General features: G+C 41.2%; 1 protein-coding gene and 1 non-coding gene across 13 annotated transcripts in view; one reads left to right on the forward strand and one right to left on the reverse strand.

Moving 5' to 3' along the window:
* NVL (nuclear VCP like) overlaps positions 1-13,965 on the forward strand; it is a 99,156-nt gene that overhangs the window by 18,540 nt on the left and 66,651 nt on the right. For 8 of the 12 annotated variants that reach the window (XR_013529660.1, XM_002760472.6, XM_008985148.5 and 5 more), the window contains 5 exons: positions 2,520-2,792; positions 5,219-5,351; positions 5,465-5,541; positions 6,086-6,220; positions 8,944-9,045. Coding sequence is in view for 11 of the 12 variants with exons in the window: in XM_002760472.6 (XP_002760518.4) it covers positions 2,520-2,792; positions 5,219-5,351; positions 5,465-5,541; positions 6,086-6,220; positions 8,944-9,045 (720 nt within the window). In the remaining variant the exon portion in view is untranslated. The remainder of the gene's footprint in view (positions 1-2,519; positions 2,793-5,218; positions 5,352-5,464; positions 5,542-6,085; positions 6,221-8,943; positions 9,046-13,965) is intronic. The other 4 variants (XM_002760473.7, XM_078356438.1, XM_078356441.1 and 1 more) reach the window with 2 other exon arrangements.
* On the reverse strand, positions 4,901-5,007 carry LOC118149571 (U6 spliceosomal RNA). The gene has a single exon (XR_004737149.1). It is a non-coding gene; the product is annotated as a U6 spliceosomal RNA (small nuclear RNA).

Below are 13,965 nucleotides of genomic sequence, written 5' to 3' on the forward strand. Positions count from 1 at the left end.
GCATACACCCATAGTCCTAGCTACTCAGGAGGCTGAGGTTGGAGGACCTCCTGCATTTGAAGCTGCAGTGAGCTATGATTGTGCCATTCCACTTCAGCCTGGGTAACAGACCTTATTGCAAAAGAGAGAAAAGAGCAGGAAAGAAAGAAGAAAGGGAAAAAAAAGGGTTAGGGCTGAAGGGAGGGAGAGAGGAAGGAAGGGGAATAGAATAAGAGACTTTTGATATCTTCAGCAATAAATAATTGAACACCTTCTGTGTTCAGTGTTGGTAATGGATTAACCATCCTTCCAGTATTTATGTTTGTAGTCAGTTATACAAGGAAAAAGAAGGGAAGAGAATAGCTAGCAATAAGGGCAGACAGGAATAGAGTAATTAATAGTAAAAATGGAAAAGGATGTACTTTTCGCCAAGGAGATGGCATTAGTAATGAAAAGCCTTGATTAAAGAAGAATATGGAGATAATACAGTCGTCCCTCACTATCCATGGGAGATTGGCCCCAGGGCCCCACATGAATATCCACAAATGCTTAAGTTCCCTGTGTAAAATGGCATCATGTTTGCATATAACCTTACACACATCCTCCTGTATACTTAAAATTATCTCTGGATTACGTATAATACCTAATACAATGTAAATAAGATTTAAATAGTTTTTACACTGTATTTCTTTCTTATTTTTGAGAGGGAGTCTCACTCTGTCACCCAGGCTAGTGTGCAGTGGTACGATCTCAGCTCACTGCAACCTCTGCCTCCCAGGCTCAAGCGATTCTCCTGCCTCAGCCTCCTGAGTAGCTGGGATTACAGGCAGGTCTCACTGTGTTGCCCATCCTGAAGTGCAATGGCGCCATCTCAGCTCACTGTAACCTCTGCCTCCCAAGTTCAAGCGATTCTCCTGCCTCAGCCTCCTGAGTAGCTGGGATTACAGGCACGTGCCACCATACCCAGGTAATTTTTGGCATTTCTAGTAGAGACAGGGTTTTGCTATGTTGGCCAGGATGGTCTTGAACTCCTGGCCTTGAGTGATCCGCCCATCTCAGCCTCCTGAGTAGCTGGGATTACAGGCACGTGCCACCATACCCAGGTAATTTTTGGCATTTCTAGTAGAGACAGGGTTTTGCTATGTTGGCCAGGATGGTCTTGAACTCCTGGCCTTGAGTGATCCGCCCATCTCAGCCTCCTGAGTAGCTGGGATTACAGGCACGTGCCACCATACCCAGGTAATTTTTGGCATTTCTAGTAGAGACAGGGTTTTGCTATGTTAGCCAGGATGGTCTTGAACTCCTGGCCTTGAGTGATCCGCCCATCTCAGCCTCCTGAAGTGCTGGGATTACAGGCATGAGCCACCATGCCCAGCCTACACTGTATTTCTTAACATTTGTATTACTTTTCATTGGTGCATTTTTTTAATTGAATTTTTTTCCCAAATATTTTTCATTAAGGTTCTTTGAATTCCTGGATGCAGAACCCTTGGATATAGAGGGCGGACTGTCTGTCAAATTATTTATAATTTGCTTTTTATTTTTACCCTAGGTAAATCAGTTTTGAATTTATTGTCAAAATATTTGATCCATTTTTTGCAGGGATAGGGTCTTGCTCTGTCACCCAGGCTGGAGTGCAGTGGCATGGTCCTAACTCACTACATCCTTAAACTCTTGGGCTCAAGTTGTCCTCCTACCTCAGCCTCTCAAGTAGCTAGGATAACAGACATGCGCCACCATGCCTGGCTAATTTTTAAATTTTTTGTAGAGACAGGGTCTTGCTATGTTGCCCAGGTTGGTTTTGAACTCCAGGCTTCAAGCAGTCCTCCCAGTTTGGCCTCCCAAAGCATTGGGATTACAGGGCGTGAGCCAGCATGCCCAGCCCCAATTTTGAATTGATGGACTAATAGTGACTCGCATTGGTAACCAGCTCATTTCATACTTCTTTGGTGTATTTTTTAGAAGCAATCATACTTACTTGATTTTATTTAACCACTAGTTATGAATTGGTTTTCCATTAATTGGCAATGGAGTAGAGTCTTTTTAAATAGTAAATGCTTGTTTGTGAATCATCTTATTGTGATCACCTATATATTCTTTTATTTTCTTTCTTTTGAGACAGAGTCTCACTCTGTCAACCAGGCTGGAGTGCAGTGGCATGATCTCAACTCACTGCAACTTCTGCCTCCTGGGTTCAAGTGATTCTCCTGCCTCAGCTTCCGAAGTAGCTGGAATTACAGGCACCTGGCACTGTTGCAGCTAATTTTTGTATTTTTAGTGGAGAGGGGATTTTTGCCTTGTTGGCCAGGCTGGTCTCGAGCTCCTGACCTCAAGTGATCTGGCCACCTTGGCCTCCCAAAGTGCTGGGATTACAGGCATGAGCCACTGTGCGCAGCCTAACACCTATATATTCTGATTATAAGCGTTCTGAGAGAATTCCTGAGAACAGAATGTAGAAAACTTATTACTATCGGCAACACAACTTTCATGAGTACCTGCTGAGTAACTTATGCTAAAGTTTCATTTTATGTTTCTGCCAGTCAGCAAATCACATGAACAGTTCCCTGCTGTCTTTATATCGGAAAGGAAATCCTGATTCTGTTTCAAATACTCCTGAGATGGAGCAAAGAGAAACCTCATCTTCAACACCACGGTTAAGTTCCAAAACAGGCTCCATTCCCTTGAAGACTCATGCCAAAGATTCAGAGGGAGGATGGTTTATTGACAAAACCCCAAGTGGAAAGAAAGACAGTTTTTTCTTGGAACTATCAGATGAGAAAAGTAATCCTAAGAAGCCAATAACTGAGATACAGGTATTTTCATAATGAAATTTTAGCCCGATATAGTTGTAGTACATTTCAGCCTTTTCATTGAAATGCATGGAGAAGTTGGTCACATTGCACTACTTGCTCTTTCCATCCTAGTCTGAGCCTTTTCTCTTTCTTGCCTTAATTATTGAAACAGCCTTCCAGCTGGAGTCTATGTCCTTGCTTATTCCCCTAGTTTATTCTTCACACAGAGATAGCTTTTTTTTCTTTTTTTTTTTTGATACTGGGTCTGGCTCTGTCACTGGGGCTAGAGTGCAGTGATGCGATCTTGGCTTACTGCAACCTCTCCTTCCCGGGCTCAAGCCATCCTCCCACCCCGGCCTCCCATATACCTGAGACTACAGGCATGAGCCACCATGCCTAGCTAACTTTTGTATCTTTTTTAGAGATGGAGTTTTCCCATGTTGCCCAGGCTGGTCTGGAGCTCCTGGGGTCGAGCAATCCACCCACCTCGGACTCCCAAAGTTCTGAGAGTATAGGCATGAGCCACCACACATTATCATTCTTCTATTTAAAACACTCCAGTGGCTTCATTCAGTCTCAAATCCAAAGGTCTTGTGAGCCAATAAAGACCTTTATGATTTGGCTGCCTGGCTTTCTCTTCAGTCTCATCTACTACTCTGTTAAGTATGTGAATCTGTTTCTTTGGCTGTAAATTTTATAAACTCTAAGTACAAATCAAGTGTTTCTCATGAAAATTTACGGTCCAAATTGAGATTGCTAGAAACTTAAAGTGTACATTAGACTTTGAAGACTTACTGAAAAAACAGAATGTAAAACATCTCATTAATATTTTTTTATATTGACTCTATGTTGAAATGATAGTATTTTGGATATACTGTTAAGTTATCCAAAGTTACTGTTAAGTAAAATAATAATTAAATGAATTTCATATGTGGCTCACATATTCCTCATGGACAATGATGCTTCGGCTGGTTTCTAAGAACCAAACTCTTTGATTTGGCAAAACCTTTATTAATGGGCCTTTCCAAATCTCTTTGCTTTAATTATCCATATCATCCATGTATAGAGAACATAGTTATGGTTGGCAATAACTCAAGTCTTAATGCTGAATTGCTTTTTTTAAAAAAAGAAAACAGAGCCCGCCTTGTCACCCAGGCTAGATAACCTCCACCTCCTGGGCATAAGCCATCCTCCCACCTCAGCCTTCCAGGTAGCTGGGACTACAGGTACTCAGCACCATACCTGGCTAGTTTTTGTACTTTTGTGGAGATGGGGTTTCACCGTATTGTCCAGGCTGGTCTTTACCTCCTGAGCGCAAGCGATCTACCTGCCTCAGCCTGAATTATACTTAAAAACACGGTTTTTTTTGGAGTTGGAATATTGCTACATTGCTCAGTGCAGTCACTTTCACAGGCATGATCACAGAACATTATAGTCTCAAAACCCTAGGCTCAAGTGGTCTGAGCCTCCCGAGTAGCCAGGGCTCCAGGTGTGTACCAGTGTGCTTCGCTGAATTATCCTTTTTATGACTGTCAAAGCAGCTCTATAGTCCTATTTAATTTAGTGAATCATCAGCTGTCAGATGAAGATGACCATGTAGAAGACCCAGTGAGAAATAAAAGGCAAATATCAGTGTCCTTATTCAAGGAGTTCACAGTTCAGTGAGAGAGAGAGAGATAAGTGAGTGACTCATACAAGGCAGATTATGCCAACTAATAGTTGCAAACGTGGTATCCTGGGAATGTGAGAGAGATTAAATCTAACTGAAAGAAGGCCAGGCATGGTGGCTCATGCCTGTAGTCCCAGCACTTCTGAGAGGCTGAGGCAGGCAGATCACCTGAAGTCAGGAGTTCGAGACCAGCCTGGCCAACATCTCAAAACCCCATCTCTACTAATAATATAAAAATTAGCTGGGTGTGGTGGTAGGCATTTGTAGTCCCAGCTACTTGGGAGGCTGAGGCAGGAGAGTCACTTGAACCTGAGAAGCAGAGGTTGCAGTGAGCTGAGATCATGCCATTGCACTCCAGTCTGGGCTATAAGAGTGAAACTCCATCTCAAAAAAAAGAAAAAAGAAAAACTGTACAAATCTGGAAAAGAAGCATTCAAATGTTAAGATTTAGTTTTTTTTCCCCCATACGGAATGCTTCACAAATTTTCATGTCATCCTTGCACAGGGGCCACGCTAATTTTCTCTGTATTGTTCCAATTTTAGTATATGTGCTGCCAAAGCCAGCACCAGATATTAAGATTTAAACTGAGGTTTGAGGCAATGAGGAGAAGGACATTCCCAATAGACAGCATCTTTGAGCAAAGAGGTTGGGAATAGTTAACAGAGGTGAAAATGCTAGGGCAGGAATGAATTTTCTTTATAATGCCCCTCTTTAAAAAATAAAAGTTATTGGCATAGAATTTTCAGCATGGCATATATAAATTTATGTTATTTCCAGGATTCAAAAGAGTCTTCTCTTTTGGAGAGTGATGTTAAACGGAAAGGCCGGCTAAAGATTAAAAGAAGCAAAAGGAAGAAAGAAGATCTTCAGGAAGCAGATGGAGAGATCGAAGCTCTCCTGCAAAAGAAAGGTCAGGTGTGAGTCTTGTTGGTGGCAGTGGTCACGTTTGCTCTGAGGGAAGCATCATTCTGTGAGTTACTACTGAATCATTAATCTTTTCCTCTCCTCCTGTTTGTTTACCAGCTAAAGCCGGGGGGTTAGAATTCCGGATCTCCAACGTGAAGTTTGAAGATGTGGGAGGCAATGATATGACATTAAAAGTTAGTGCAAATTCAGAATTTCACCTCAAATGGCTATATTACTCATCAGTTATGAAAAAAAGCCTACCTCTTTGTTTCTAATATGAACTGGGTATAGGAGAAGAAACTGGGAAGGTTGAGAAGGGCGAACCAGACCTGTACCCTTTAGGGCATTGCAGGAGAAACGATGCATACTGTTTTCAACTTTTCTGTTATTTTAATTATAGTACATAACATCCATGCTTTATAAGTAATGTTGTCTTAACAGTACTAATAGTTATGGTAACTTTATTTTTAATGCCTACTCTTTTCCATCTGCCATTCTAGTTACTCTGCATTACATCCTCAAGGTAGATAATGTCACAGCTTAGGAAATAGAAGCTTCTTGGAGAGGTTAGTGCTGAAATCACACAGTAGCTACCAGAGCCAGGATTCAAACTCTTTTCTAAGTCTAAAGTGTATATTCTGCCTGCCTACTCCATTTCACTGCTCCAAAAAATAGGACATTTCATTCTACTTTGATTCTTCTGTCTTGAAAGATGTCTTTGTGCTTATCCTCTGCCAGGAGGTCTGCAAGATGCTCATTCACATGCGTCACCCAGAGGTGTACCACCACCTGGGCGTCGTGCCCCCTCGTGGAGTTCTCCTCCATGGGCCACCAGGCTGTGGAAAGACATTACTTGCACATGCAATTGCTGGGGTGAGGATCGCTGACACTTGTTTGCTTTGGCTGTTTTTGTTGTTATTACTTGTTTTTGTTTTTTTCTCTTTTGTCAACTTAAACCAGACCTGGCATTCTTCAGGAAGAGAATATAGTCGTTGGAACTGATCCCTTTGTTATCATGCTGGTATTGTTTGTGGTATTCATTCATTTGGTTTATTTTTTGCTTCTCATGAGCAACTTGTGGGATTTATTTTTAAGGTATGTAATTGTATATGGCAAGAGTTAGGTAGAAAGTAAAATAATACAGTTTCAAACTAACCTTTTTATTAACACATAGCTTACATTTTAGTTACTTCGCTTTCCCTTTAGCCCGATAGTTATCTTGTTTTATTTATTTTTTTAAGACAGAGTTTCACTTTCGCCCAGGCTGGAGTGCAGTGTTGCAATCATGGCTCACTACAGCATCAACCTCCCAGGCTCAAGTGGTCCTTCCACCTTAGCCTCCCAAGTAGTGGAACCGCAAACACACCACTACGCCCAGCTAATGTTTTGGGTGGTGGTTTTTTTTTTTGTAGAGACGGAATCCCTCTATGTTGCCTAGGCTGGTCTTAAACTACTGGCCTCAAGCAGTCCTCCTCAGTCTCCCAGAATGCTGGGATTACAGGCATGGGCCACTGCACCTGCGCTCCCAGTGGTTCTTAGGAGCAGTAAAACAAGGAAACTAGGGTTATATTACTTGTCGTACAGCTAAATTTATTCAGAATTTCTATTTAGAGTTATGTTTTTATACTTTTTAGTTTCAAAATAATTCTTTCTAAAACAGTAATAATAGACACTTATTTTGTAAAATTAAGTTAGCAATCTTCTTTTAGCCCTCTTTGATTTTTCAGAAGCTGTATTGGGCAGTGATGTAAAATATCTGAGTAACTTCAATTAGGAAAATAGCATGCTGGCCGGTGACTCACGCCTGTAATCCCAGCACTTTGGGAGACCGAGGCAGGCCGATCACCTGAGGTCAGGAGTTTGAGACCAGCCTGACCAACATAGAGAAACCCCATCTCTACTAAAAATACAAAATTAGCCAGGTGTGGTGGCGCATGCCTATAATCCCCTCAGGAGGCTAAGGCGGGAGAATCACTTGAACCTGGGAGGCAGAATTTGCCATGAGCCAAGATCACACCCTTACACTTCAGCCTGGGCAACAAGAGTAAGACTCCATCTCAAAAACAAAGAAAGAAAAATAGCATGCTATACCAAGCACTAATACAATAATGTTCTATGGAAAAAAAAAATCATTTGTAAAGGGAGACTTGATTGGTTTGCTTCATTTTTGTTGAATAATTCTATGACATGACTACTGCGTGCCAGACTTTGGAATATAGTATTAAGTACGACAATTCTAGTTCTAATATGAGAGACATTAAACAGGCATTGATATAAACAAATGCTGTACATAGTAACAACTGTAACAAGTGGAGACAAGACAAGAAGTACCGAATGCTATGTGGTATGTTGGGATTCCCAAATTAGAGTTGGATTCACAAAGATATGGTTGAGAAAGTGAAATTTCAAGCACAGGAATGGGACAACATTAGTTTCTCTTCTCTTTTTTTTTAGACAGATTCTCATTCTCTTGCCTAGGCTGAATACAGTGGCATGATCACAGCTCACTGCAGCCTCGACCTCTCAGGCTCAGGTGATCCTCCTGCCTCAGCCTTGCAAGCAGCTGGGACTGCAGGCATGCATTAGCATGCCTGGCTAATTTATTATTTTTTATAGAGATGGGGTCTCACTGTGTTGCCCAGGCTGGTCTCAAACTCCTGGACGCAAGCACTCCTGCCACCTGGACCTCCCAAAGTGCTGGGATTACAGGCATGGGCCTCCACGCCTGGTCTTTTCTTAAAGAGTCTCCCTCCTCTGACTAATAACTGGCTTCTCTCTGGGTTAGGATTTGGAGAAATACTAGCAGGATGCGTGGGAAACATCTGTGTCACAGCCCTTGCTATTTTCTCCTCAGCAGATGGGTAAGAATTATTTTGATAGGCCAGGCATGGTGGCTCACTCCTGTAACCCCAGCACTTTGGGAGGCTGAAGTAGGAGGACTGCTTGAGGCTAGGAGTTTTAGACTAGCCTGGGCAACATAGTGAGACACAGTCTCTACAAAACAAAACAAAGAATTGCTTTGGCTCAGCCCTAAGTGGGGGATAACATATATATCTCTTGAGAGTCAAGAGCCTTTATTCAGAAAAGATAATAGAATTTTATAGTGACATGTATAAAATAAAAAGATGATAGTATCCACTTAAACGTGTTTGCATAAAACCATTGGTTTTTTTTTTTTCTTTTAACGGAGTTTCGCCCTTGTTGCTCAGGCTGGAGTGCAATGGTGTGATCTCAGCTCACCACAGCTTCCTGCCTCAGCTTCCTGTGTAGCTGGGATTACAGGCATGCACCACCACGCCTGGCCAATTTTGTATTTTTAGTAGAAACGGTTTCTCCATGTTGGTCAGGCTGGTCTTGAAGTCCCAACCTCAGGTGATCCACCCACCTCGGCCTCCCAAAGTGCTGGGATTACAGATGTGAGCCACTGCGCCCAGCCAAAACCATTGATTTTTAAATAGTGTTTTTCTCTGGGCCAACATAAAAAGATGAAGTTCCTCAGGAAACTAGCTATTTAAAAAATGTGAGGACACTGGATAAAGAAAAAGTAGGAAAATTAAAATTGGAATATTTAGTTCTTCTTTTATGTGTCTGCATAGGAACTTGACCTGCCAATTTTGAAAGTGGCTGCCCCAGAGATTGTGTCTGGAGTATCCGGGGAGTCTGAGCAGAAGCTGAGAGAACTATTCGAGCAAGCTGTGGTGAGTCCGTTAATGACTAACGCCAGGTGGTCAGACGCCACCAGCTTATATTAAAGATCCTGCTTTTTCTGATGCTGGTATTTGTTCACCCACTCACTGGCCATTCTTTTATTAAATTAACATGGTAATTTGCTATGCATGATGGCTAAATATTTAAAGTAGATTTAGTGATAGCAGCTGTTGGATAAGTGACCCTTTTCATTTGAAATCAAACATAAGTATTATTGGTTGGAAATTCTGTGCTGTCATACCCGTAGTCATATGTTGAAAGTATATTATCCTTATGATATTTTCCACTCGTTTTGACTTTCCTCAACTTAAGTTTGGCCTAAAAACCTGTAAGCAATGTAAAAATTGTCATTTAGGATATTATAAAAGCAACCATAAAAATGCCAGAATAAATTGTCATTCCTTACTAGTAAACTAGGGTAACAATAACACCCAAATCTCATGTGGCTGAGAGTGTTAAGTGAGAGACTTCTTATAAAACCTTCGATATGGTGCCTTGCACACAGCACAAGCCCTGTAAATATTAGCTGTAAATTATTTACACTTGAGCAAATATCACCACTGTGTTTAAAACTAAAAAATGGTGAAAAGTTTAATTGTATGTCATTGTTAGCACTGACAATGTATAGTAGCTGATGAATATCCAATACCACTGCTAGAAGCCTATGTGAAATTCGAAGAGAAATTTAAGCAGTAATTGAAGAAAAAAAATTTAAAATAACAAGAATAGGTAGTCCATCTACTTGGTGCTGACATAGAAAGAGGTGTGGGCAACACTAGGAGGATAAAGAGAAAAAGGGTGGAAAACGAAGCTGAACTCTTTCAGGTGCTACCTGTTTTCCAAAACGCAGCTAATTCCATTGTTAAAGTGGCATGCATAGCCAGAGACAAGGAGTACATTTTGTGTGTATGGTAAACACAATGATCAGTAAGGATAACAGACAAATGACATCTTTAGGTTGTTGGTTCTGTGTTTAAAGCTCTCACTAAACCAGTACTGGGCCAGTAAAGTACCTCACAGTAGATGCCCCGTAAATATGTAGCTTAACACCCCACTCTTCCTGGTTCCTTCTTCCCTAATGAGAGTGAGTACAGGAAAGCATGTGGAACAGAGAACAAAAAGGTGAAATCCACTTTGGGAGGCCGAGGCGGGTGGATCATGAGGTCAAGAGATCGAGACCATCCTGGTCACCAAGGTGAAACCCCGTCTTTCCTAAAAATACAGAAATTAGCTGGGCATGGTGGTGCGCACCTGTAGTCCCAAATACTCAGGAGGCTGAGGCAGGAGAATTGCTTGAACCCAGGAGGCGGAGGTTGCAGTGAGCCGAGATTGTGCCATTCCACTCCAGTCTGGGTAACAACAGCGAAACTCCGTCTAAAAAAAAACCAAAAAAAAGGGTGAAATCCAATCACGTGATACTTTGTTGAAAACTGCTTTCTTTAGGCCATGTTCCAATGACCATCATTTATTTTTTTCCCCCCATTCAACTTTCCAGGTCACTGACAAGTACTGATTGATGTGCTTGTTTTCTGATACTGTTGGTCTCTGTAATTTTACCCTTTTCTAACTGGATTATGTATCTAGCAGTCATAGACATCTTTTGCAGACATTGTCATAAGGATGATTAGGGAAGAGAGTCAGCTACTGATAGGCTAAATATCTTTTCCTTGAAAATGTAATGGTTCCCAGGGTTTTGAGATGCCTTAAGCAAGGCTGACGTGACAGCCTTACTTAGCATAATCACTGCCACTCCTAACCATTGAGTAACTGATTGAGTAAAATGATTTAGATTATAAATGTAGATATTTTTCTTCAATTTTTTTTCATTTTAACTGATCCTTATCTCTTTTTTGTAGTAAAGTATATATAACAGAATTTACCATTTTTTAAGTTTTTGTAAATTATTTCATTTCTTTCATGATGATTTAGAGGGACCAGTACAGATAGTTCATAAATAACACCTGGCAGTTTGCTGACCAGTTGGGTAATTTGTTGCACAATAAGCCACCTCACATCTTTCAGCAAGGAATACATTAAATCTGAATAGTAAAGGCACTAAACAATGAATTAGGACACAGTTTAAATTTGTTTTAAATGTTTCTTTGGGGAAGAGGACACTACACTTCTATTCAATTACAGTCCAGAGGTCTTTTATTTTTTAACACCTGTTATACCATGAATTCATAGGGAAGAGGATCCAGCAGCTCGGGCTCCGTCCTGTTGCTTCTCACAGAGTTCACTTCTCTGGGTGGAGCAAGCTGGCGCTTTCCCCTTGGTTTCCTTTTTCTGATCATCTTCCTTCACGAGTTTCAGAAAGCTATCTCTGCTCTTAGAGTGCTTAATGTGCTCAGTACACACACTGATTCTCTTAACAAGAATCTTGCCCTGAACTTGTTTCTTTACAACAATGCCAGCAGCATGTTGGGTAATACAGACTCCTCCGGTTTGCGGTGGTAACACTTGTGGGGCATTCCTTTTTGAACAGTACCCATTCCCTTGATGTCTACCATATCTCCTTCCTTCCTTCCTTCCTTCCTTCCTTCCTTCCTTCCTTCCTTCCTTCCTTCCTCCCTCCCTCCCTCCCTCCCTTTCCCCCCTTCCTTCCTTTCCTTCCCTCCCTCCCATCCTTCCTCCCTTCCTCCCTCTCTCTCTCCCTCCCATCCTTCCTCCCTCCCTCCCTCCCTTTCTTTCTTTCCCTCCCTTTCTTTCTTTCCATCCCTCCTTTCCTCCCTCCCTTCTTCCCTTCCTTTCTTTCCCTCCCTTCCTTCCTCCCTTCCTTCCTTCCCCTCCCTCCCTTTCTTTCCCTCCCTCCCTTCTTCTCTCCCTCCCTCCCTTCCTCCTTTCCTTTCTCTCACTCCCTCCCTTCCTCCTTTCCTTTATTTCCCTCCCTCCCTCCCTGCCTTCCTTCCTTCCTTCCTTTTTGACAGACTCTCATTCTGTTGCCCAGGCTGAAGTGCATTGGCGCAATCTTGGTGGAGTGCAGTGGCATGATCTCAGCTCACTGCAACCTCTGCCTTCTGGGTTCAAATGATTCTCCTGCCTCAGCCTCCCTAGTAGCTGGAATTACAGACATGTACCGCCACATACGGCCAATTTTTGTATGTTTAGTAGAGACAGGGTTTCTCCATGTTGGCCAGGCTGGTCTTGAGCTCCTCACCTCTGGTGATCTACCCACCTCGGCCTCCCAAAATGCTGGGATTACAGGCATGAGCCATGGCGCCCAGCCTACAATATCTCATCTCTTATAGATTCGCATATATATAGCCAAAGGAACAGCTCCGTTTTCTGAAAGGCCTAGAGAATATCAGGTGCCTCTCTTTCCCTTCGTGTTCATCATTTTGGTGAATTACTGGAAGATGGCAGTTGCAGCTAAAAAGGCCATTTTAAACATTTCTAAGTGTACAATTCTGTGGCCTTAAGTACATTCACATTGTTGTGTAATCATTACCCCCATCCATTTCCAGAGCATCTTCATGTTCCCAAACAGTAACTCCCCATTCATCTCTCCCACCAGTCCCTGGCCACCACCAGTCTACTTTTTGTCTCAATGAATTTGACCACTCTCGGTAGCTGATTGTTACATCTTAATTTATTCTTTCTGAACGCTATCTAGTTTATTTCTTAAAAACAAAACAACAAAACTGGAGGTGATCATTACACTGATGTATCAGAACTTTACCATCCTTTCCTTATTCAGTGTAGTCTTTATTTATTTATTTATTTTTTGACCTCTTAATGCTCCAGTGCATTTAATTTCTTAGAACACCACAGAATCATGGCAGCTTTTCATGATGCCAGAAGGTTGAGGATGGGGAGAATGCAGAGGTAGAGTCTCATTTTTTTGCAAATCCTACCTTCTATTACAGGGAATAAAGAAGAGGCACCAGCTTCTTCTCAAGCAAAGGAATTGAGTGTAACTATATTAAAATTTTAGCATTTTCCTATAAAATTTATTCAATCTTCTTTAATTAGTGATTTAAGGTGGTCTAGGTGATGCTCTCCTATGAAGGATTTTGCTTGATTCAAAGCTTTTATTTTCACCAAAATAAGAATTATTTCTTCAACTTCATTCCTGAATTGACTTCTAGATAATTTATGTGCAGACTGCAATAAAAAGTGAATGAAGTTTTCTAGCTGTGGAATAGATGTCCTCATGGCAGAATTTTCAAACCAGTTTTCTGGTAGACATGCTGCCACCTGGTTGCACTTTTTAACCACATCTGGCCCCGGTGTGGCATTGAGAAGAGCTTCAGTGTAGTCTTTAAAATAAGCTTCTGGTACTTTTCAGTGTGGATGCTGAGAAAGTTCTGGAGATGGATAGTGGTAACGTTTACACAACAGTCTGAAAGTATTTAATGCCACTAAACCATATACCCAAAGTGGTTAGAATGGTAAGTTTTATGTATATTTTACCACACATTTTTAAAAAAGCTTCTGGTGCTTCTCAAATTTCCTCTTATAGCAAATCATAGAGAAAGACTTGGAAATTTTTATGTTGGTAGAAACGCTCATAATGTTTCTAGTAAGCTTGGGTTTGCTAATTTAAAGTTTATAAACTTGTTTTTAATTTTTTTTTCTGTGCATATGCTTATTCAAAATCATTGTTTCTATTTCATAGATAGCAAATGTGACTAATTTACAAAAGAATTTCAGTAGATTTATCAAAAACATGCATTGATGAAGACACTATAATGTGTTGCCCTCTCAGCAGTCTCTTACTGTGTACTTTTAAGCATCTTGCTTCTTTTAAGTCAGATAAAAATCAGAAGTAATACATGTGAACTGCCTTCTTTAGGGTTATTCTTTTGGCAAATGATCCTTGAACTATAAGATTTCCCAAAAAATGTATATGCTTAACTGTGCTTCAGTATAGGTGATGTATTTATGGTTGTCTTTATGTGATATTTTTA

Source organism: Callithrix jacchus, chromosome 19, assembly GCF_049354715.1.
Source record: "Callithrix jacchus isolate 240 chromosome 19, calJac240_pri, whole genome shotgun sequence".
Classification (NCBI taxonomy): domain Eukaryota; kingdom Metazoa; phylum Chordata; class Mammalia; order Primates; family Cebidae; genus Callithrix; species Callithrix jacchus.